We start from the raw sequence: 25861 nt of genomic DNA on the forward strand, positions 1-25861 counted from the left end.
TCGGATTTCAATGTGAGTGAAGTGCCGGCAGAGCTTCCTCTCAACCTCGGAAAGCGCTAGGGATACATCTTCGTGGAGATCCGAAGTATCTCTTGAGGAGAAGGTTGTCAGCAACATTTTTGAAACTCACACACTCTCCCCTTCACATTGGACACACACTCACTTTTGCTCCGACAAATATGACTCGAGGGGACTTGCCAGATTTTTATGCTGAGCATATCAGCAAGGACCCATGCATTGATTAGCCTTGGGAGGATACAATTCAGGTCCCCACAGATTTGGTGTGTAAACAGGTCAATGTCCCTACAAGCATATGAATGCAAACACACACACACACACACACACACACACACCATTTAAACCACCTGCCTAGTACTGTGTAGGTCCCCCTCATGCCACCAAAACAGCTCTAAACGGTCAGGGCATGGACTCCACAAGACCTGTGGTATTTGGTACCAAGACGGCAGCAGACCCTTTAAGTTCTGTAAGTTGCTAGGTGGAGCCTTCATGGCTCGGCCTTGTTTTTCCAGCACATCACACACATGCTCAATCTGGATTGAGATCTGGGGAATTTGGTGTCACGGAATTTCAGAGATGGCCGCTAACCGGTATTAGTGCTACTGAACAGGGAGGCACGGAGTCTAACTTACCTCCGGTATTTACCTGGGACCCCCGCAAGGGAGTTTGTCTTGGAGAACCACGACTTGTATACCCTCTGTAGCTAAACCCAGTCACCGGTGTAGTGACAGTAATAGACAGGTGTAGTCAGGCAGTCCAGGTCAAAGCCAAACGAGCGGTGCGGTACACTGGGAGGTTCTAGATAAAAATCTGGTCAAGACAAATAGTCAAACTAGCTGGGCAGCGAGGTACCAAAACGAAACACAGGGGAATAGTAGCAGGATGCCAAGTCAGAACCGAAGAGCTCTGGTTTAGAATTTTAGGAAGCGCTGGAGCAGCAGTGGACCAATACTCTGGCACCCAAAATGTGTCCAAGGGTGCTTTATAAACCATAAGGTGCATCCTGATCATCCAGTGGACGAGGAACTGAGTCTTACCATGAATCGCATTTCAAAATTCGTTCAATCTCCTATTCGTTGCCCAAGGCCGTCTTGATGGAGGAGGAGGAGGCTGAAGGTTGGAGAATTCATTAAGAACCAATGGTTTTATTAAGGAAATATGATATGAATTATGCTCACTGAGTGAAGAAGGTAGATGGGGCTTATAGGGAACCGCATTAATAATATGCGTTTGGACCAATATATCGGGGAGCGAATTTCATTGAAGGTAGCTTGAGTCTGAAATTACGCGTGGACAGCCAAACCTTGTCCCCAACATGAAGAACTGGAATCTTTCTACGGTGACGATCAGCAAAGTGTTTATGCTGTTCCGAGGACTGTAAGATTTTAGTCCAAATCTTCGAAAAAGTCACTGACTGTCTCTTGAGCTGCAGGTACTGATGCACAGGAAACTTCTGAAAAGGTGGGAAGTATGGGATGTCTGCCAAAGATGGTAAAGAAGGTAGATGTTCCAGATGATTCATGTTGATGGATATTATGTGAAAACTCTGCTCAAGGTAGATAATCACTCCTGGAGCATAGTTGTTTAGAGAAATAACAACGGAGGAACGTCTCCAAATCCTGGTTGACCCGCTCAGTCTGACCATTGGTCTGGGGATGGTATCCCAAGGAGAATTTTAGCTTCATTCCTAGATAGTTGCAAAAGGATCTCCAGAATCTTAAAATGTAGTGTACACCGTGGATACGAAAAATATTCTTAATGAGTGACTAGATAAGCAGCAGATGGCAATTTCTTGAGAGGGACAAAATGTGCCCATTTGAAGAAACGACCGCCCACCACCCAAATAGTATTGAACCCATGACTATTGGGGAGATAAGTAATAAAATCCATGCTGATGCTTGACCAAGGTGAGTCTGGACCCGGGCACAGAAGAAGAAGCCCGGCTGGCGGATGCCTAGGCGCCTTTTGACAAGCACATACTCCGCACGCTGCAATATACTTGTGAACGTCAGCACTCAAGGATGGCCACCAATAACTGCGGGACAAGAGCATTGGTCTTCTTAACCCCAGTATGACCAACAAATCTGGATTGGTGAGAACAAAGCCAACAGTGTGGGACGGTGATGGGTCTCCACAAAAGAGTGTCCAACAGGAAGTGTCTTCACAAGGATTTAGTCAAGGCCAGAATCTTCAGAGGACTGATGATAGGTCTAACGTCTGGCTGGCAAGAATCCGAAGGATCAATAGACCAGGAAATTGCTTCGACCCTGGAATTTTTTGACCCAGCGCGATAAGTCAATATCAACTATAATCTTGAAAAAAGTCACCAGCGGGCCTGACGAGGGCTAAGGCGCTGAGCAGATTCCAGATAGGTAAGGTTTTTATGATCTGTGAACACCGTGATAGGATGAAGAGCGCCTTCAAGCAGGTACCGCCATTCTTCTAAAGCTATCTTGATGACCAGGAGCTCCTTGTCCCCGATGCTATAGTTGGCCTCACTGGGTAAACATTTCCTGGAGAGACAACCACATGGAGAGAAAATGCCGACAGAACTCTTTTGAGAGAGAACTGCTCCCACACCCACCGAGGAAGCATCAACCTCTAGAAAGAACGGTTTTATTTGGTCAGGCTGTCTCAAGATAGGAGTGGTGGTGAAAGCCTTCTTAAGAACTTTGAATTCCAAAACTGCCTCCTGAGGCCAGTTTTTGGCTAGCCCACCTTTACGGATAGGTGACTTGATGGGCGAGATCAACGCCAGTAATAGCTCCAGAATCCAATAAAACACTGAGTAATATGTAGGCCAGAGGGTTGAGGCCAACTAAGGATAGATTCTATTGTTTTAGGATCCATTTGAAGACCCATGAGATTATATACCTGAGGAAGGGGACCTGACATTGATCAAAAAGGCACTTTTATAATTTGCAATGTAGCTGATTGGTACAGAGGCGAGACAGAACTTCTTTGACATGATCTCGATGAGAGGTGATGTTCCGGGAGAAGACCAAGATATCATCAAGGTAGACGACTACAGATTGATACAAAAGATCTCTGAAGATTTCGTTGATGAATTCTTGAAAAACCACAAGGGCATTACAAAGCCCAAAGGGCATCACAAGTTACTCATAATATCCGTCTGTCGTATTAAAGGCCACTCGTTAGCTTAGCGAATGCGGATAAGGTTATAAGCCCCTCTAAGATCCAGTTTGGTGAAGATTTGTGCTCCATGGATCCAACCAAAGAGTTCTGATATGAGGGGTAATACCGTAATAGCATTCAGCTTCCAGTAGTCAATACAGGGTCTAAGGGTACCGTCTTTCTTTTTGACAAAAAAAAACCCTGCACCCGCCGGTGAAGAAGACTTGCGAATAAAACCACGTTCAAGATTCCCAGAGACGTATTCAGATATGCTTGAGTCTCAGGGAGACATGGGGGAAAACTCTGCCCCTAAGGATGCACTTGTTGGGTACGAGGTCAATGGGGCAATCCCAGGGTCGATGAGGAGGCAGGGACTTGGCTGCAACTTTGCTAAATACATCCACAAACTCGGCATATGTCTCAGGATGAGCAGGCTGAGGAGTAGAGGCTAGTCAGGAGATCAAAGACTTTGGAGGATTGCAGCAGTCAAACAATGTTGTTTGCAGGTGGACCCACAAGAAATGACTTGGTTATGAGACCAATCGAACTGCGGATTGTGAGCTTTAAGCCAGGGAAGACCCAGAATAACAGAATTGATGGACTGCGGAAGAATCAGGTAGCTTATCCACTCAGAGTGAAGCGCTCCTACTGCCAGCCTAAAAGGAAATGGTAATGCGATCGATGGAACCGTTGCTGATACGATTAAAATCAATCGTGGTCAGTGCCAGAGGCTGTGGTAATGGAAGGATGGAGAACGAAGCTTGGAAGCCCAAAAGAGCTATTAATTGCTGGGGGTCATCCGGAGAAAATAATGTAATGGGCATCAGAAATTCAGAATCTCTCAAGGAGTAGGGAGTGATGGACTTGGATCTTAGGACCTGTCATCGCCTAGGATGGAGCGGTTCCCGGGTCTCTTTGAACATGAGGAGAGGTGACGCCGAGTCCCCACAATAAAGGCAAAGACGATTCTTGATGCGTCTGTCACGCTCCTCCTGGAAAAGGCGAGACCGGACAATTTGCCTGGGTTCCTCTGGAGGAATTGCTGGAGCTTGGAACTGAGGTGCCTGGCGAGGGAAGGAGTGCCGAGTCCGTTCTCGTTCTTGAGTACGTTCCTTGTGGCGTATGTCCACCTTAACACACATAAATATCAAGTCGTCAAAATTAGACGGGAGCTCACGAGAGGACAGATCGTCCTTGATGCGGTAGTTTAACCCATGCCAAAAGGTGGCTACCAGGGCCTCGTTGTCCCATTGGAGTTCTGAAACCAAGGTGCGAAACTGCACGGCATACTGCCCAGCAGTGATTGACCCTTAACGGAGAGCTAACAGGCCAAAAGCGGCGGAGAAAACATGGCCAGGTTCATCAAAGACCCTCCAAAAAAGGATGCTTAGGATCATCTCTTTCCCAGAGGGTGAAGCCCAGGCCAAGGCTTGACCAGAGAGGAAGGAAATTATATAAGCCACTTTGGTCCTCTCTGAGGCGAAATTTTCCATTGAAAGCTCAAACTGAATAGCGCACTGGTTAAGAACCCATGGCATTTCTTAGGATCGCCATTATATTTCTCCAGCGGTGGAATACATAGGCCTCTGGAACAAGAGGTGTTAGCAGTAGAAAAAATGAGAAACAACCCCTTGTAGAAATTGCAAGAGTTGTGCCTGATTGGAGTCTTGCTGATCCACCCTCTGGGCTAATTGGGACAGAAGGTCTCGAGCTGAGGGTTCGTCCTGTCCACTGATATGGCCAGAGTCTATGGTCACAGAATTTCAGAGATGGCCGCGGTATTCGACTCCGCGTCTCTCTGTTCAGTAGCGCTAACGTACCCCCGGTATTCACCATGGACCCCCACAAGGGAGTTTGGGCTTGGCTGCAGACGGTGAGCAGGTCGTATTTCTCCAAGACACTCGCCGGTGTAGCGACAGTAGTAGACAGGCGTAGTCAGGCAGTCCAGGTCAAAGCCAAACAAGATGTGTAGTACACAGGGAGGTTCCAGAGAGAAGTCATGTCAAGCCAAATAATCAAACCAGTCAGGCAGCGAGATACCAAAACAAAACACAGAAGAATAGTAACAGGAATCTGATTCAGAACCGAAGAACACTGGATCAGAAGTTTAAGAAGTGCTGGAGCAGGAGTGAACCAATTCTCTGGCACCCAACATGTGTGAGAGTGTGCTCTATAAACCATAAGGTGCATCCTGATTGGGTGAGTGGAGATAGCGTCCTGCTGCCTAGCAACGGGACGCGACTGAACAGAGCAAGCGCACACATTGCTTTAGCCTCATTAAAATGGATTCAAAGCAGTCCACATATGAGCAGAATCAGCAACCCGGTTCTGTCATCAGTCCTGATGGTAGTGTTCCCAGTACGTCATCTGGGAAAGGTGATGTCAAAGTACATAGTCTTTTTAAATCCGGGAAAAAAACACACACCAAAAAAAAAATTACTGTGTTGAAGCGAAAAGAAGTAACTGAGGAAAATGTAACTGCCGATAAAAAAAACAATTGCCAACATGTCATTCTACACACGCAGTGGCAAAGAAAGAATGAGGCCTTCACCTTCGTCTATTAGTGGCAGATCCAAAAATGCTACTGAGCCGCCTTCTTGTACGGTCACTTGTGACCAAGCAAGACCAAGTAATTTGGAGTCTAAAAGTGATGCACAACTACTCTTACATGTCAAAGCCGAGCTGCAAGAAAACAGCAAGGCATTAGAGGATAATGTATGCTCTGAATCAAAAATGACAACAATCCCTGAGGAGAGTCCATCCAACAGTGGTATGTCTTATCGTGAGCATTCTCTTAGTGTACCCATAAAGAAGGGCCCTTTCAGCAGTTCTGCTGATGTGTGCCTGAACAGCCCAAGTGTAGCCGGTGATACACAAATTGAGGATGCCACTTTAGAATTAGAAGAGGATGAGGGAGAGATTTGTGTAGGTGACAAGGGAACTAATGAGGATGTTGGTGAGGATGAGGTTGTTTGTGTCAGTCCTGCACCAGTGGCGGCAGTTCTGGCACGTGACAAGAAAAAGGCCATTGTCATGCCTGGCCATAAAACAAAAAAATCCACTTCTTATGTATGGAATTATTTCTACTCCAATCCAGACAACAATTGTATAGCCATTTGTAGTGTATGTCAAGCCACAGTCAGTCGAGGGAGGGACCTTAGCCATCTTGGAACCTCGTCTATGTTATGCCATTTGACGAGAGTTCATGGCAAAGTGTTTGGAAAAGCTGAAAGTTCTTCCAAAAAAATTACAAGCACTCTATCATCAGCTAGGAGCCTCAGGTCACCGACATCCCGACGGCTACAAAATACACCCACCACACCATCCTCAACAATATCCTCAGTAGCGCACGGAGTTAGCCCTGCATCCCACTTATTAAGGCTGTATGACTCCTACACTATTATTGATTCCTCTAAAGAAAGTGTTAGTCCCACTGCTGCTGCTGTTGCTGCTGCTGGGGGTGAATTGTCAGCCCAGAGGAAGGCCAAGAAAAAGAGCAGTCCTACATTTCAACAATTAGCTGTGAAACAATCATTTGCTAGGGGAAGCAAATATGACAGCAGTCACCCAGTCGCCAAGCGAATCAGACACCATGGCTGCAATGTTAGTGTTAGATCTGCATCCAATATCCACAATAAACACAGCTGGTTTTTCAAAGTTAATTGAGGTTTTGTGTCCGCGTTACAGAATTCCATTGCGACACCATTTTTCCTGTAAAGCTATTCCACAACTATACCAAAAAGTGTGTACAAATGTAGAGATTGCGCTGAAAAATGCCATTCTGCCCACTGTCCACTTAACCACAGATATGTGGACAAGTGGAAGTGGGCAAACCAAAGACTATATGACTGTGACAGCCCACTGGGTTGGTCATTCACCTTCACCAGCACGAACAGCAGCAGCATGTACACCACCACGTAACATTTGTCAGAGGCAGACCACTCTTTGTATCACCGGCTTCACTAATAGGCATACAGATGACAATTTGTTACGCAAACTAAGAGATGTGATTGATACATGGCTTATACCACTTGGACTCTCCCCAGGATATGTCATTTCTGGTAACGCCAACAATATAGTGCGAGCATTACAGCTGGGTGATTTCCAGCACATTCCCTGTTTTGCTCACAGCATCAACTTGGTGGTAGAGAGCTTCCTAAGAAATAACCGTGAGGTGCAGGAGATGCTTTCGGTGGCCCATAAAATTTCAGGCCATTTCAGACATTCTGCCACAGCATGTAGGAGATTGCAGCAGCTCCAAGAGCAGTTTAACTTGCCCTGCCACCAACTTAAACAAGAGGTGGTAACTGGGTGGAATTCCACCCTGTACATGCTTCAGAGGATGGAGGAACAGCGCAAAGCCATCCAAGCGTATTGCACAAGCCATGACATTGGGAAAGGAGGGGGGATGTATTTCATGCTTGCACAGTGGGGAATCCTTTCAGTGTTGTGCAAGGTGCTGAAACCTTTTGAAGTTGTGACGTGTGAAGTGAGTGCAGAATATGCTAATTTGAGCCAAGTCATTCCTTTAATTAGACTATTGGAAAAGCAGCTTAAGAAACTGAAGGAGGAGATGAAAGCAAGCAATTCCGCAAAGTATGTTGGCCTTGTCGATCAAGTACCTCGCTTCACAATGATCCTCGAGTTATTAAAATCTTGAATTTGAATCAGTACGTTTTGGTCACTGTGCTTGATCCAAGGTTTAAGACCTACATTGAGTCTTTGCTTCAAAATGAACGAGATGTGAACTTTTGCAAGGAGCTATTGCTCAGCAAGTTGTCTACTGAACTGGGCCTTGGCTTGACGACGTGTCCTCCTTCAGTCTCTCAAGCAGCTGCTGCTTGTAAAAAATTTAATTTTCAAAAAAGAAGCAGGGAAGACGCAGAGGGCAGACCAGAACAATTTAACATCTGGGCTGGTTTGTAGGATTTTTCAAAAAAATGTGTGACCTTGCCCATAACTCCATCCAATATCAGTATTAACATGCAAAGGATGGTGGAGGATTATTTTCAAGAGGTAATTGATATGGGAATGTCAGACAGTCCCTTTCCTTACTGGGAAGAAAAAGAGGCCATTTGGAAACCCATGTACAAACTTGCTGTGCAATACTTAAGCTGCCCACCCTCCAGTGTGTACTCTGAACGAGTTCAGCACAGCAGGGAACTTAGTCAGTGATCGCCGTAGAAGGTTACTTCCCAAAAATGTTGAGAAAATTATGTATATAAAAATGAACTACATCTTCCACGAGCAAGGCCTTCACCATCCAAGCACTGACTGTTCTCTAATGGCGGATTCAAGCGGCGATGAATTGATAGTCTGTGATGATGACGTACACACTGATGAGGGTGAGGATGAAGCTGAAGATGATGATGATGATAACATCTTTTTAAACCTTTCAATTTAAGTGTAGGGTGAAATCTACCCCCAATTAGAAAGGGACTTGGGGCATTTCCATATCATTTACCGTCTTGAAAGGCTGCTGTTTGGGCAATTTCTCCTTAAGGGTAGGGTGTCAGAGTGACCCCAAAATGGCTTTGTCCATTTCTATTAATATTGTACAGTCTATAACGACTGAATTTTTGAGTATTTTCTACAAGTGGAGGGGGGCCTAGAGAGACAGAAACCAAACTACCTTTGTCCATTTATTTACATATTTAACTATAAGTGTAGAGTGTAAAATACACGCAAAGACGATGGCTGCATTGCCAATATGCATAGATGGAGAGGAAGACAATCTGGTTTGTGTGTAGAATTAATGAAGGCCTACCAGGAATTAAACAGTTTTTTTGATCATTTATTAGCTTTACAACTACATTACTTATCCAAGAAACAGGTGGAGCACTAAATGTGTTTTTTTATGCCCAAAAACATTGATTTTTGAACAAAATAGCAAAACAAAACCAAAACCAAAACACGCAATGGCGGTTTGGCAAAACCAAAACACGACAGTAATCCAGATCCAAAACCAAAACACGGGGGTCAGTGAGCATTTCTAGATTAGACCAGATGGTCTAACCTTCGCTCCACATGTGCATCAATAAGCCGTGGTTGCCAATGACCCTATCACCGGTTTTCCAGTTGTCTTTTTTTTGGACCACTTTTGGTAGGTAGTAACCACTGCATATCAGGAACACCCCATAGGACCTGCCATTTTGGAGATGCTCTGACCAAGTTGTCTAGCCATCACAATTTGTCCCATGTTAGTCGCTCAGATCCTTATACTTGCCCATATTTCCTGCTTCCAACACATCAACTTCAATAATTGACTGTTTACGCTCTGCCTATTATATCCCACCCCTTGACAGGTGCTATTTGCCAGCCCTCCCCTGGTTGGTACCCTTATAGCTCATTGACACAATGCTTTTTTCTTTCTGAAAAGTGATGAAATTAAAAGCTGGTGTCTCATGTATATCTGCATGCCTTTGGTATGTCATAGACTAAAGCACAGAAACAGTGTAACGAGATGAATTATTGGTTATTCTCTAAAGATATTCTAAAATTGGCTGCACAGATTTGTTTTTACTCCTTGTCTCACATGTCTATAATCTTCTAACCCTTTATTCAGCCTATTTAAAAGGTTAAAAGTAGTCACTATGCTGTTTGGTATCATTAAATGCATCACACTGAGCATGAACCAGAGAAATCAAAGGAGAGTTATCTGAGGAGATCAGAAAGAAAATGATAGATAAGCACGTTAAAGGTAAACGCTATAAGAACAACTACAATCGGCTTGATGGTTCTGAGACTAATTATAGTTGCAAATATGAGTAAGAAGTTTAAAGTCTTTGGGATTGTAGCCAACCTAGCCAATCGGTGCAAGGCACAATGAAATCTCAAGAATATCTGGAGCAAAATATACTGCCCAGTGTCAGAAAGCTCTGTGTCCTGTGTATGATTTTTCTATTCTTCTCTTTAAATAATAAATGAGATGAGCAGGTTTCCAAAATATAATATTTCTATTCTTTATTAAAAGATATTATGCATAGATACAGCCATTACTGGACAAAGCAGACATACGCCCAGGGTCTCAAATTCCAATTGACAATCTATATTTGATTAAGTCATTATTTTATAGAAAATGTTACTTATCATTGCCAAAACCACACCTTTCCAGCTTACATCATTGCTGACACTCTAAGGGGTAAATGTATCATACCCCGGTTTTGTCAACTCCTGCGAGTTCGGCGTCTTCGCAGCTTAAATTTAAAGCGGCGCTGCCTTGTAAAGGGGAGTTTCCCTTTACAAGGCAGCGCCGCTTTAAATTTAAGCTGCGAAGACGCCGAACTCGTGGGAGTTGACAAAACCGGGGTATGATACATTTACCCCTAATTCTCTATCATTATTCTTCATTAAAGTGACATGTTCTTGGAGGGGCCTTTTGGAAGGGTCTTCTTGACCTTATTTGGAGCAAATATTTCCTTTGGCCCCATCATTTGTGCCCATGCCATTTTCATTTGTTTAATTACTTAAAATATTCTATTTCATGGACGGGTACCAACAAATTTGGCCACGTCTATGATTATTATGTAACCTTATACAAAGTGTTTATTACAATTGAAAAATTGTGTTTCTTAGTAAAGTAATTGTTTAAATAATATGAAATTTTATTCAGTTAATAAAAAACAAATCCCTTATCGGAAACACAGTTCAGGGATGCAAGCGCACATCTCAAATGCTGCACCTAAATGTCTCAACTTATACTTTTTTCTAAACAACATATACTTGGATCACACTAAATATAAACTCATTATACGTTTTCTTACTAGGATGTTCTTTAGAGAAAAAAAAAGTCCATATATGGTATAAGATGAATTTGATCTGCAACTGTGATGTTTCCTCTCTTTTAGTTTTGTAAGTTACAGACAATGCAATTCCTCAACTACACATTTCCAAACAATATAACTGTTATATATATATATATATATATATATATATATATTATATTACACACACTATATGGACAAAATTATTTGGCCATGTCTGTTAATTATTGAAATGAGGTTTTTCAATCAGACCCGTTGCCAGAGGTGTATAAAATCAAGCACCTGGTGATGCATTCACCATTCGCAAACATTTGTGATACAGAATGGGTCATTCTGAAGATCTCAGGGACTTCAAGCGTGGTCTGTCATAGAATACCACCTATGCAATAAAACAGTTTGTGAAATGTCATTCCTGCTGGATATTACACAGTCAACTGATATTATTAATAAGTAACTCAGCCATGAAGCGGAAGACCGTGTAAAATCACAGAATGGGGTCAAAGACTGCTAAGGCGCATGGTGCGAAAAAGTCATCAACGCTCTGCTGATTCCATAGCTGAAGAGTTCCAAACTTCCAATGACAATAATGTAAGCAGAAAAACTGTGTGGAGGAAGCTTAATAGAATGGGTTTCCATGGTCGAGCAGTTACATGCAAGTCGCACATTGCCAAGACCAATGCCAAGCGTCCGATGGAGTAATGTAAAGCTCACCAACACTGGACTGTGGAGCAGTGGAAATGTGTTCTGTGAAGTGACAAATCGCGATTCTCTGTTTGGCAGTCAGATGGATGAGTCTGGGTTTGGAGGATGCCAGGAGAATGTTACCTGCCTGACTGCATTATGCCAACTGTGAAGTTTGGTGGAGGAGGGCTAATGGTATGGGTTTGTTTTTCAGTGTTTGGGCTAGGCCCCTTATCTCCAGTGAAGAGCAATCTTAATGCTTCAGCATACCAAGTAATTTTGGACAATACTATGCATCCAACTTTGTGGCAACAGTTTTCTATTTAAATATGACTGTGCCCCAGTGCACAAAGCAAGGACTACAAAGACATGGTTTGATGAGTTTGGTGTGGAAGAACATGACTGGCCCGCACAGAACCCTAATCTCACCCCCATCGAACACCTTTGGGATGAACTGGAACAGAAATTGCGAGCAAGCCAGGCTTTCTCATCCAACATCAGTGTCTGATTTCATAAATGCTCTACAGAATGAATGGGCACATATTCCTACAGAAACACTCCAACATCTTATGGAAAGCCTTCCAAGAAAAGTGGAAACTGTTAACGCTGCAAAAGGAGGACCAACTCCATATTAAAGTAAATGTATTTGAATACAATGTCATTACAGTCGCTGTTGGTGTAATGGTCAAGTGACCGAATACTTATGTCCATATAGTATATATCGGTCTGATTCCTACAGTAAAGTAAGGCAAAAAACGAGTACATTTTCTCCTGGACAACTCCATATTAAATTATATGTAACTGAATACAATGCCATTACAGGCCCTGTTGGTGTAATGGTTAAGCGTCTAAACACTTTTGTTCATATCGTATGTCTGTGTGTGTCTCTCTCTCCCTCTGTCACGGGCACTAGGAGTCTTTACCCAGGGATCACCAGGTGATAGGCTTACCAGAGCAGTATAGGTGGTAATATGGTACTCTGGTAGCAGGGTGATCACGGAACAGGAAATAGCAGATGATGAGATGCTCAGGAAAGTCTATGACTAGCAGCACTGGCAATATGGAGGTAGTAATACACGAGGAACTGTATGGACAAAGGACACGTGAAGGTAGTCAGTGGTCTGCGGTAGCAAGTTGTACCACTGCTATAGTGAGGAGGAATGTCCAACAGAAACGAGGAGGTGATGAGAGTCAGCGGTCTGCGGATAGCAAGTTGTACCGCTGTCTGAGTGAAGGAATGGAATCCAAGTGGAGATATCCGGGGAGTCAGTGGTCTGCGTTAGCAAGTTGTACCACTGCTATGTGAGAGGATACCGGAACAGGTGAAACTGTAAACAGGAGTCAGTGGTCTGCCACTAGCAAGTTGTACTACTGAATATATATGTGAGGAGGTGCACGGGGAGAGACTGCAACACAATATATACACGGGCACCTTGACTTTGATCCACAGTAATATGCACAATATAAATGTATAAATGACTGAACAATACTGCCAATATAGAAAGTCTCTTGAAGTAGTCCAGCATAAGATAACACAGTCAATGATGGCAATAGACTCAACGGATAGCACACTCCAGAGGAGAACCAACACAGTCCAGCAAGGTATGCAATACACAGCACAGTCAATGAGAAGTATGCATACCGTGGTTCAGGAGGCAGTCAGACAGGAGTGCAGAGATACCTGAACGGCAGGAGGCCGGCAGGATGCGAAGTCCCTGGATGGGTGAAGCGGTGGTCTAGTAGGTGCAGCGCACGGGAAGGTAGACCAGCAGGGAACACAGGAAAGCGTGGAGAGCGGATCAGCAGTAGATGGATGAGTAGTGCTGAGGAGTAGCAGCAGCGGGTCTCTGCGGGAACACGGAGGTAGCCAATAGCAACCAGCAGGTGCAGTAACGATGGGACACGGGAGAGCAGAGTTGAACAGGCACTGTTGATCACGGAGAATAGCGGGTAGCAATAGTGGAGGCAGACTCAAGGAAACACGGGAGCGTTGACAAGGACTGAAGACTGAAGCGCACAGAGGCAGCGGATAGGAATCAGCCAAACAGTCACGATGAAACACAGAGGGGTTGCAGGTTGAAGACTGTAGTGCACGGAGGCAGCGGATAGGAATCAGCTAGCAGTCACGATGATGAAACACAGACGAGTTGCAGGTTGAAGACTGTAGTGCACGGAGGCAGCGGATAGGAATCAGCTAGCAGTCACGATGATGAAACACAGACGAGTTGCAGGTTGAAGACTGTAGTGCACGGAGGCAGCGGATAGGCATCAGCTAACAGTCCCAAACATGAACAGGTGAGTGGATGTGGTTGAAGCCTGTAATGCACGGAGGCAGCGGATAGGCATCAGCTAACAGTCCCAATGATACATGGTAGAGTTGAAGTGATTAGAAGACTGTAGTGCACGGAGGCAGCGGATAGGAATCAGCTCACAGTCACGATGATTCAGTAGATGGTAGAAGTGGTATGGGAACCACAGTAGCAGAAGTGGTTTGGAAACCACAGAGGTAGAAGTGGTTTGGAAACCACAGGAATCAGCAGAGCTGAATAAACAAGGAAACACAGGAACACCTTCAGAGACTCATGGGGAATGAGACTCCAAGATCAGGCAATGTGGTGATGACCACAGGTGCTTAATATAGGGAGGTTGCCTGATCTGCCAATTAAGTTAAAGGAACATACACTGGAGGTATAGAAAGGGCTGCGCATGCGCAGTCCCTCAGGATGGAGGACGGCCACGGTTCCTAAATGTCCGGGAAGAAGCACTCACAGTCCGGTGAGTGACACCCTCTCTCTCTCTCTCTCTCTCTCTCTCTATTATATATATATATATATATATATATATATATATATATATATATATATATATAATGTATATGGGAGAGAGAGAGGTCAGCATTGAAACTTTTCATCTGACTGAAGTTACATGGGCATTACATTGAGACAGTGCTTTAACTAAAGGTTAATTATAGAGCTGCTACATATATAATTGGATTTCTTACACAAATCAAATTTCTAAGAGCATAGTACAAAAGCAATGTATTACACATGGCATTTTCCATTTAAAATTACTTTTACACAATTGATACACCAAAATAATATGTACCCAAATCGTAATTGTAATATTATTATAATTACTGTTTCATTTGAATGCTGTTCCTTCTACTTTCTTATTCTAGGTACCTTGCTGCTATCTGTATATAACTACAACCTAACTAGAGCACTTGTATCCAGATCAGCACTTGGGATTGTGCTCATTATTTTAGCCCTGATGTTAGCACATATAGGTAAGTCCATTTTTTTTTATCTTTTTTACTAAATATATTGCTTGTCTATTATTTCAGCACTTTAAATAAAATCAGCAGAAGATAAAGATTGCGTTATTCATATTAAACTATAGACTACACTTTGTCTAATACTCTTTAAATTACTTGTAGCTCTATGGGGGGAATTCACTCCTGCCATGAGTAACGTGGCACTAAATCTATTACCGTTAATACGGTGATTGTAACCCTGATTTCTAGCTGCAAGCAAAATACCGGCGTTGAAATTACCGTATTAACGTAATTTACGCACACTATTACCGTAATGTTACTTTTTTACAGTAATGCAGCCAATTCAATTCCCCTCTATAAGCTAATTGTCAGCTTGCAAGAGGGCCTGGGTTGTTTTTTGCAGATCAACCACTCCAACTCCCCAACCTCCTAGAGGACTGTGCCCGATGCTATATAGCACTGCACTTGTGAAAAATGTTACTGTCCTTTATTTTTTGTTTTTTTGACAAGCACGATAGCTCAAACTGCGTGCATTTTTTTTGTATTTTGGTCTGCCATGCACTTTGGCAAACCGCCACTTAATACATTTTTGTGCACTGTGGCCTTCAATAAATTGTTCAGTTTAGACATTGCAGCACTGGACAACTGTGATTTGATTAAACTGCAGGTTACTAAATCTAACTCCTTGTGTAAAGGTACACAATGAAGATGATGACACCAGCAGCTTATGGTATTTTATTATTCAGTGTCACTGTGGTAGTGCAGAGGTGCAGCTGGTATGGGGCACAAAGCTGAGAGGGTCCATTTACCATGTCAAAGCTGCATGCTAGTATGTGAGTTTTCACCATCGGGCGGCATAATGAACCCTTACAAAATTTTGCAATAGGGCCCAAATACATCAAGTTACGCACATGATTGTATCCACAGGAGTTGTAACCTTGTCCACATAGTGGAGAGAAAGTTCCAAAGACTACTGGCTTTTATATCCAAAAAAAACATAGGCCAAGTGCAGTAAAGGGTTTTTTGAGTCATTGCGAACAAATTCAGGCCTCCACAGAGATGCATATATGCCTGTCATTGGCTGTATCGATTGCCTGACGGCTGGTGCACTACACGCTGATGATGGTGATGGATGTTGGCATTAGCTAGTCGCTTCTGATTTGGCTGATTGTGAATTCACTTCTGAAGGTGTTTTCTGCATTGATTGGGCATATATTGTTGTGAGATTCTTTCTTTTTTTTTACTTTAATTTATACGTGGTAAGGAATTTTATATCTGCTGTATTTTTTTTTTATTTAAAACAAACCTAATTGCGAATGAGTCAGTGGCGGATCCAGGGGCGATCGCCCCCCCTAGCAGGGGCTTGCTGCCGGCGGCTACACACTATGTGCAGATCCGTTCAGCAGAAAGAGTTAGGGAGAGAGTCCTGCCCAACTGCTCTGATTGACACAATCAGAGCAGCCGGGCAGGACTCTCTCCCTAACTCTCTCTGCTGAACGGATCTGCACATAGTGTGCAGCCATCAGCAGCCTTAGGTGTCAAAAAGGGGGCGGGGCTAAATCGCCCCCCCTAAATCGCCCCCGGTACAATTAACTTCTGGATCCGCCCCTGGAATGAGTTCTTCACTGTCTAAACAAATGTTAAAAAAAACTTTTCTTGTGCTTATGACCTGGTTATTCAGTATGTATAAGTGTATTAGTGCGTATTTTTGCCTAACCTAAACCTGTCACATATACTACTGATGCAGAGCTAGATGCATCTTGTAAACCGTATACCTCAGCATGTGGGCGTAAATACATTATTTTTACAGCTCTTTAGAGCTTTATTTTTGGATAAATGTGCAGCCAGCTCAGTATAAGCCCCCATGTGTGTGGTATATTGTTTAACTTGTTGTTTTTGTTAACAGTTTTTATTTATTGTGTGATAAAACTCTACAATCAAAATTAAATGTAAAAAGTTGTGTTGCTTTTTTAGCATTTTTGGACCCTACTATACCCTTTCTTTAAAAAAATGTTCAAATCAGTTTTCATTACATAACTTAAATGTGCAAATTTACTAACATTTTCTCTGAACACACTTACAATCTTCATATGTTTCCTTTTTTTTTTAGGAATCCAGAAAAAATTCAGTCCTGATCCTCTGATTGTCACATTATGTATGACCGTGTCAGCACTCTGGGGAAATTCTGGCATTTTTCACCTCCTGGTAGATAACAATATTATTTCAGCTGCAGCAGAGAGTCGTGATGCATTATTTCCAGGATTACTAGCCATTTCATCTGCCTTTCTTGTAATAGGATGTGTTGGAACACTCCACAAAAAAGGGCCTTTGCCCCTTTTGGCTTTTGCTTTGGGTCTCGCCAACATCCATGTGCTTGCTTTGTTTAATGATATGAATCTTGGCTCATCAGGGATTGCTTGTAACTTTATGATAGTTACAGTTATTAGCGTTTATCTGGTGGTAGTCAGGTTTTTAAATATTCTGAAAAGTAAAACTGCTTTCCTAGCGAACAGAGTCAGTTCCACAAACAACATATCAATGAATAATCTTATTGTCACAGGAATAATAGCCAATATGGTATCATCAAGTGTGCTCTGTGGAAAATTTGTTGGCACAACCAGTATTCTTTTCATTGGTCAAGTCCATTGGATGTTCACATCCGCAATGTACCAAATAATGGTCTTTGTTGCATCCTTTGTTGCACGTGACATTTTCCATGCAACATTCTTCAGCTTTTTGTCTGTACTGAGATTTGCAGAAGGATATTCACTTTTAAATCAACCCAATCTGTCAAATATTACCAGTACTTCCTCTCCATTACAAACATTGCCATTACTTCCCCTTCCATTCATGGTTGTGTTTACAATTCTTTTTTGCTGTTTGGCTTTCTTGATGTTTTTGCAGAATCTGTACATTGGAATATATATATTTCTTTTTGCAGTTTATTGTGCCACTTTGACCCTCCCAAGTGGAATTGCCCATAATGCTCCACAAGCAGTTAATTTGGTTATCTTTATAACTTCAATCATTTACATGTTTACTAGGCTTTATTTGTCAAAGCCAGATTTCAAAATCTCACAAAGAAATAGTTTAAAGGAAATTATATTTTCTTGCCTTCACTTTCTTAATATAAAGCCAACAAAATCAACACTCTGTTCTTATTCTGCAACCTTTAATTTTCAAGAAGTGGATTTGATTGGCCATGCATTTAATAGCCTTGCAGCATTTTTAATCATTGTGGAAACACATGCTAGTTTTATTCTGATTATGGTGGCTGGTTGCATGGTGTACATAACTGGTTTATTGTCCCTGTCTGCTGGTAAAACCCTTGAGAGTAGTGCCTTTATCTTTTATGGAATCTGGTGGATCATTTGGGGCCTTGTGAAATATGTGGCTTTATGCATGTCAGTGAAAAAGTTTCAAATAGCAGTGGGCATTATCTGCTTTTTGATTTTAAATGGCTTTTTAACTGTTTGTTTGATCACGCTAAACAGAGCTTGGTTTATAAATTCCCTAACACTTGAGGTCCTGCTTATAAGCTTTTTACTGCACACACTAAATATTCTGCCTGGTGAAACCATCATTGCATTCAGTATCTTGTTTGGGATTGTAAGCTTCTACTGCTTTCTGACTGCCTTACTTAATGGAACTGTGCAGACACCACATCTGCCCTGGGGTGATCCATTCCTTAAACATGGACTGTTTCAACAAGGTTGTATGCTGTGCCCACTTCCTGCTAAGAAAGTAGTATCAATTAAGAAAATAGCAGGTAAGTGTCTTAATTGCAAATGTAAGTTTCTATATTTTATGATATTAATGAAGGACAACATTGCTTTAAGATAAAAAGGTTTCCCAATGTCGGTCCTACCTACTCTATCTGATATTATGTCACACATTTAGTGGTTTAGATGCCTCCTAACCATTGTCGCCCTAGGCACTGTCTAGGTTCAACTAAACGTAGCGTCTGTTCTACCTCTTTTTAAAAAAAATATAAAAAGAGCCTTTTTAAGTCTTTTCCTTGATAAAGAGCAATAATCCCATGTAAACTAAAGTTGACAACACACATGATGATTTTGACAACCTATTTGGCCAGTACAGCTTGGGTTTGCCATGTGAATAGGCCTCTGCTCACCACCCGAAATGATGGTAGAGGATTAATCATCATCAAGTAACTGTACACATTGCCAACGCTAGCCCTGGGGAGGCCCTTGGTGGTGCCTCCATCTCGGAAGTTACGACACATGGATGTAATACATCCCCCTTGCTCTTCTTACCTTGGCTGGCAAGAGTTGAAGGGCCTCAGACAGGAAATGTGGTCCCAACTACCAGACCCCCAGCGTAACACTGTCATGGATGAGCAGCAGCCAGCAGATTTACATAAAAGAGCATGCTGACTGCTGCTTCCTTATGACAATGGCTTGCACTCTATGTGGAGGTGATGCGGAAGCATTCAATTCACTGAATTCAGTGTTTTAGGTGCCTCCTAACCATTGGCACCCTAGGCAACTGTCTAGGTTCACTTAATGATAGCGTAGACTCTAGCTACATATTGTTTTCCAGTCTTTGAGAAAAAGGGAGGAAAGTAATAGAAATAATCGCATCTCCGTCCATTTCTTTCATTTATCAATTCATGACTGTTTTAACTTTCATTTAATCGATCAATAAACCCAACACTCCCAGGATTCTTGACTTACTTAGACAAGGTGATGTATGGAAGAGTCCTTTTTACTTTACACATCTCGGAACACAGTTGTGAGTACAAATTGCTTATCTAAGGGCTCTGCATACAGATAAAGATGATTTGATGATAATGGGCCTGATTCATTAAGAAAAGTACTCATTTTTTTTTTACTTAATTTTTTGGATAAAACCATGTTACAATACAAGGGGTGCATATTAGTTTATTATTTTGCACATAAGGAAATTATTGGCTTTTTTTCCTAGATCAACTTTACATTTCAGTGTACAAATAAGCTATCAAGTATTTGTGTGCTACATGAAAAAACAGCCAGTATTTTCCTTATGTGCTAGTTAATAATCTAATTTGCACCCCTTGCATTGCTAAATGGTTTTGTCCAGAAGACTTAAGTAAGAATACTTGCTCAATTTCTTGCCTAACTTCCTTAATGAATCAGGCCTAATATTACTTGCAGATTCGTTCTGAGGAACATGTGATATTGAATCCTTCTATCTAATCCAGATTGATGAAAAAAATATTTCTGCTTAAACTGATTGGTCTTGAAAGTATTAAGTAACCAGAGTGCCGATTTATATATCTTTACAGACAAGATTTTTTGCATTATGTTAGATATATGATTATATTATATATATGGGCTGGGTACGTATTTCTGACTACTGTCGACAATTACAATGTTTACATTTTAAGCATGTCAACAGAATCTATCGACTTTTACCCTGTCATCATTTTAGTGTTCACAGATCCACTACCGGAAATATGACCACCACATATATAGACTTATAGATAGAGAGAGATGCATTGTGTATGGCATAGCATGTCTGCACACATTGTTTTTATATTTTATATTTTGTGCTTTTATATATGTATCAATAAATATATTTTTTTCTGAGAGGACACTATATAAATCATATACTCTCATTCTCTTAATGCTTTGGCACCATCTTTTTTGCTGTTTTTATTTATAGCTTGGAGGTACAGAGCACTCCCTCAGAATTGAGCCGGGCATCAATAATTCTTCTTTATTATCAATTTATTGTTAGTTTTCGACATCTTCATAATTTGTACATCTTATTCCATTTTGTATGAAGAAAGTTGTGCCGTTAAGTCTCACCCATCCTTGCCTTTGAGGCGCTACCTTCCACATCTCTGAAAAGTAGGCAACAATGCAATAGATAGTACTTGGTAAATTTTTAAATATGTAAATGGGAACTGGAAATCCATTTAAAAGAATAAATGGTATTTAAAGACACAATGGTCAGTTATACATATACAAACATGGGTGTAAGGTTAAACAATTAAAAACACAAAGGATAATGATTTTTAAACATTTAGGGGTATATTTACTAAACTGTGGGTTTGACCAACTGTCTCTCTGCTTTCACCACATGGATGTGAAAATGTTAAGTAAAGCTCAACATGTCCAAAACAGAGCTTATCATCTTCACTCCTCCCAGAGTTATCACTCTACCTCACTATCTATGACGAGACTGGGCATTGATGTGGGAATATCAGACCAACCCAGTCTGTCAGTCAGTGGACCAATTGGGTGACATCGGCCCACCTAGTTATTAAATGTTGCAAAGTGGCCGGATCCAGCATTGTTTTGGTGACCAAAGAGGGAGGGGGAGGCAGCCCACAGGAAGCATGTGTTGTAGCTGTTAAAATGAAGTAGTCAGATATATTTTTTAATAGAGTCAAGTTTATTTATCAGAATGGTAACAATAATACATTTGTCCATATGTTTTGGCACCCTTATGCAGAGGGGATTTACCTTGACATTTACACTGATTGGATAACTAATAATTATGTGCACCTATACTCAAAGTATTTGCCTCCTTAACCACACTGTGTTAAAATATGAGGCCTTAGCTCGAAGGTTTGGAGACAGTCATTCTTTTATCACTGTTTTTCTAAATAAGCACATAAGACAAAACAGTACAGCCTTGCAAAACGTTCTTTCCACGAAGCATGAAAGTCATAAACATTTCTTGCAAAACTCTGTGCCTGTAAGGACTCTGAGCTGGGAGCTAACCTGCTGGGGACTTTGTTGGTGTTTTTTACTGACACTGATGAATTTACTGGTTTATATTTGGTGCGGGAACCTGTTTCTCCTTGTGGAACACTGTTGCATTTACTTTGTGTGAACACTTTATTTAATTAGTGAGCTTATTATCTCTTTCTTGCTTCACTATCTGTGTGATCCATGAACCTAGAGAGCCGGATACCTAGGGAACTACGCTTCCAATCCCGGTGTCCTCACACCACCATTAACATCAACATTTTCTCAATGTCTCAAACCTGCTGCTTTAGTGTCACACTTGATTCCACCCTCTGCTTTCTCTCCCAGTCCTGTCTTCTCCAGATTTTAAATATTTCCAGAATACACCAATTTCTTACTCAAGATGCAGCCAACACTTAGGCTAGGTACACACTGAAGAATTTTCCGACTGACATGTTATCTACAACTACTTCCCCTTCGACCGAAGGTCCGATCGCTCAGATCAGGTTTTAGACGATTAACTAAAGACCAACCGGCAGGGAACCGACTTTTCACCGCCATATTACGTGAGCAAAGATTAGAAATTTGTACACACTGAAACGACTATTAACTGTCGTGAACATAGAGAACTTAGTTTTTTATAAGGGTTAACTCATCATATAATTGTGGGGGATAAGCCCTAAATCATAACTGCAGTGTAAATATGACATATTAATGAATTCCTTGACAAGTTGAGCTACTAAAGTGTAAGTCTGTTATATGCGTATTTGACGGCTCTGCAAATTTTATTGTGAGAAGATAGGAGTGTCACCTAGGGCAGCTTCAAAGAGCCCGTGCTGTGAGATATATCCTGGCCTGGGATGGAGCTTTGACACCTGAATAGACCTTTAGGAACCACTCAGCATGGTGTCTGGCTCAAAGAGCCCATGTGCTAACTTGGCTATATGTGATATAGACAAAAATAATTCAGTTTTAAAATATGCCACTTAAAATCAATAAAAGTACTCATCAACCACATATTCCTCAATAGCAAAATGAAGGGCAGCTCATATGTCAAATTAAGAATTCTGCCCCACAGAGAAGTTAAGGAAATGAGTGTAAGCTCTACGAATACACTGTATTTAGGTGTGTTTGGTATCAAAAGATGGACAAATTCATAGGGGATTTATTAATAATAAAATTGGGTCTGTGTGATGCTCCACAGACAGGTCACATAGTAGAATTCGGTAGTAAATCAGACAACATGCAAATGATGATTGCAAAATGTATCACAGACCACAACCCCCAGGAGGTGGGAAGGTGTAAAGGTGTCTTTTAAAAGCTCAGACAATGGGACCTTCCCCTGGACATGGCATCACCCTCAAAATTCCCTCTCTAATTATGATCCCTTCCCCAAGGTTCTCTATGCTCTCCCCCCTATTAACTTAACAATTTTGTTAGTTTGCACCTACCCCTGACTGTTACTCGGTCTGCCAGTCACGGCCCCCACGAACCCCTCTGGCACACAGGATGTGTCACCCACATTGTTCTAAACCGGAGCCTGGTACCCCAATCTCCGGTCCCTTCCCACCCCTTTCATACTAACACCTCTCCTGCTTTTCCCTCTTTGCCTAGTTTTCAGACTCGTCTCATAAAGCTTTCCTTTTCCACACCCACCATGACTATCAAGATAATATAACGTTAATGGTTTAAATGCCCCGCAGAAACGCACCATGGCGCTTCAGGAATTAAAACGCTTTAAGGCTCACATAGTCCTCCTGCAGGAAACGCATTTCACACACTCACACCCAAGTCTCACAAATAGAACCTTCCCGCATGCATTCTATTCCACCTCTCCTCGCAAAACTAGTGGCACTGCTATCCTAGTCCACCAGTCAGTTCCATTAACTGTACATTTCACAATAACAGATGACCAAGGCAGATATACAATATTGATTGGCTCTATTTCCCAAACGCCCATAACCATAGCGAATCTTTATGCTCCTAATGTGGGACAGGGATCCTTCTTTTCAGACTTCTTCGCTAAACTTTCTCAATCCAAGGGACACGTCATTTTGGATGGGGACTTTAATGTCACGTTGGATGCCAAGCTAGACCGCTCTCCACCGTCTCCCTCCTCTCTGCGGACCTCTAGAGACTCTCGTCATCTTTGCTCCCTAATCAAGCTGTATGATATCTATGACTCTTGGCGAGTCCTGAACTCCTCGGCTCGTGCATACACACACTTTTCCATCCCTCATAACGTCCATACACGCATAGACATGATTTTCACAGATAAATCCTCCACTCCTTCCTTGCGCTCTTCGGATATAATTCCAGTTACCTGGTCGGATCATGCGGTGGTTTCTCTTAATGTTGATATCCTTCCCTCAGTCCGCCCCCATCGGTCCTGGCGCATGCACGACACCCTCGTCTCCAAACCGGAAAACTTACAGAAAGTGTCGCAGGCAATTGAGGAGTTCAAGAACTTCAACTCCTCCCCAGATATCTTGCACTGTGTCCTATGGGAGGCTCATAAAGCCACCATCTGAGGCCTCTTAATTAGCATATCATCAGCGCAGAAAAAAATTCAAGTAGCACACATCCAGAATCTCGAATCTGAGCTGGTTTCTCTCACCAAGAAGCATCAACGTTACCGAAAACGCAAAAATTATCTCAGAATCCTAGCTGTAAAAGCTCAGATACAACAACTTTTGTCTAATCGGCCAACACGCTGAAATGGCTCCGCCAAAGATTCTACGAGAAAGGAAATAAAGCGGATGCTCTTTTGGCTCATAGTTTACGTGCCAAACGGACCCGCAACAGAATTATTCATATTCAAGATGCCTCCGCCAGTAAGCTATTTGACCCACAGAAGATAGCTAACAGTTTCCAGGAATTCTACTCCAAATTGTATGATCTACAGTCTGAAACACCCCCCTAACGACCTCAGACTTCGAATCAAAACATTCCTAAATACATGTTGCGCTTAGTGAGTCGCAATTTTCTTCACTTAGTCAGGATATATCCGCTGACGAATTGAAATGTACAGTTAAATCTCTGAGAAATGCGTCTGCCCCGGGCTCGGACGGTCTCACAGCCATATATTACAAAAAGTTGCTCCCTGTCCTCTCACCCATGCTGCTAAATCTCTTTAACTCGATTTTTAAAGCTTCGAAAGTTTGACAGCGCCACCACTAGAGCTAACATAGTGGTCATCCCAAAGGAGGGAAAGGATTCTAGTCTTTGTACAAGTTATCGTCCAATATCATGACTAAATATAGACCTTAAACTTTTCGCTAAGATTTTAGCAAATCGTTTGGCCGATGTGATCTCCTCCTTGGTCCACCCTGACAAGGTGGGGTTCATTCCCAATCGCCAAGCAGCCGATAATACTAGGAAAATCATCAACTTGATCCATGCTTCAAATAGGCTCAAAACTCCGGCACTTGACGCTGACCGGGTTTCATGGCCCTTCATTGCGAGGTCCTCAAAACAGTGAACATACAGGCCCCTTTCTTAATGGAATTGCCTCCCACTGTTTCAACCCCTCAGCAACGGTTCTGGCCAATGGATGTGCTACAGCGGCATTCCCAATTAGGAATGGCACCAGAGAGGAATGCCCCCTCTCTCCCCTCCTCTTTGCCCTAATTATGGAACATCTTGCCACCAGAATTCGCCTCAACCCTAATATCTCTGGTATATCCACAGGTTTAGGATCGGCTAAACTAGCCTTGTACGCAGACGACGTCCTTCTCACCCTTACAAACCCTCATGTCTCTGTTCCATCTGTTTTAGCAGAAATTAACGAGTATGGTCTCCTCTCGAACTTTAAAATCAACTCCGACAAGACCGAAGCCCTTGCCCTTAATCTCCCTTCGAACACTCAAACTCACTTACAGGACTTCAAATTTCACTGGCAGCCACATCACATTAAATACTCAGTTGTCAATCTCACCAAAACCTACGATCATCTTTTTACCGCCAACTTTCCCCCACTAGTAGCCGCCCTGAAGCGAGATCTCAAATCCTGGTCCCCGAAGTATATTTCTTGGATCGGTAGAGTGGCTTCAATTAAGATGAATATTCTGCCAAGGATTCTTTATATCTTTCAGACCCTACTTGTACGTGTCCCATCACTTTTTCTCAAAGATCTGCAGGCAAGCATCTCACATTTTGTATGGTCCGGCCGGCGTCCGAGAGTTTGTCTCGAAGTTCTCTTTCGTCATGCTCGAAACGGTGGCCTGGGTCTCCCCTGTCTCCACAAATACTACTTGGCATCTCACCTCACCCAAGTGGTCCTCTCTCATTCT

The 25861-nt window shown here is 42.4% G+C and overlaps 1 protein-coding gene across 1 annotated transcript in view; it reads left to right on the forward strand.

Annotated features, from left to right (window-relative positions):
• Positions 1–14780: 14780 nt before the first annotated feature.
• Positions 14781–25861, forward strand: part of LOC142101639 (uncharacterized) — a 91728-nt gene continuing 80647 nt past the window's right edge. The window contains exons 1-2 of the mRNA XM_075186046.1: positions 14781–14883; positions 16982–18640. Of these exons, the coding sequence (XP_075042147.1) occupies positions 14868–14883; positions 16982–18640 (1675 nt within the window). The 5' untranslated portion in view covers positions 14781–14867. The remainder of the gene's footprint in view (positions 14884–16981; positions 18641–25861) is intronic.

Source organism: Mixophyes fleayi, chromosome 9 (genome assembly GCF_038048845.1).
Source record: "Mixophyes fleayi isolate aMixFle1 chromosome 9, aMixFle1.hap1, whole genome shotgun sequence".
In the NCBI taxonomy this organism is placed as follows: Eukaryota; Metazoa; Chordata; class Amphibia; order Anura; family Limnodynastidae; genus Mixophyes; species Mixophyes fleayi.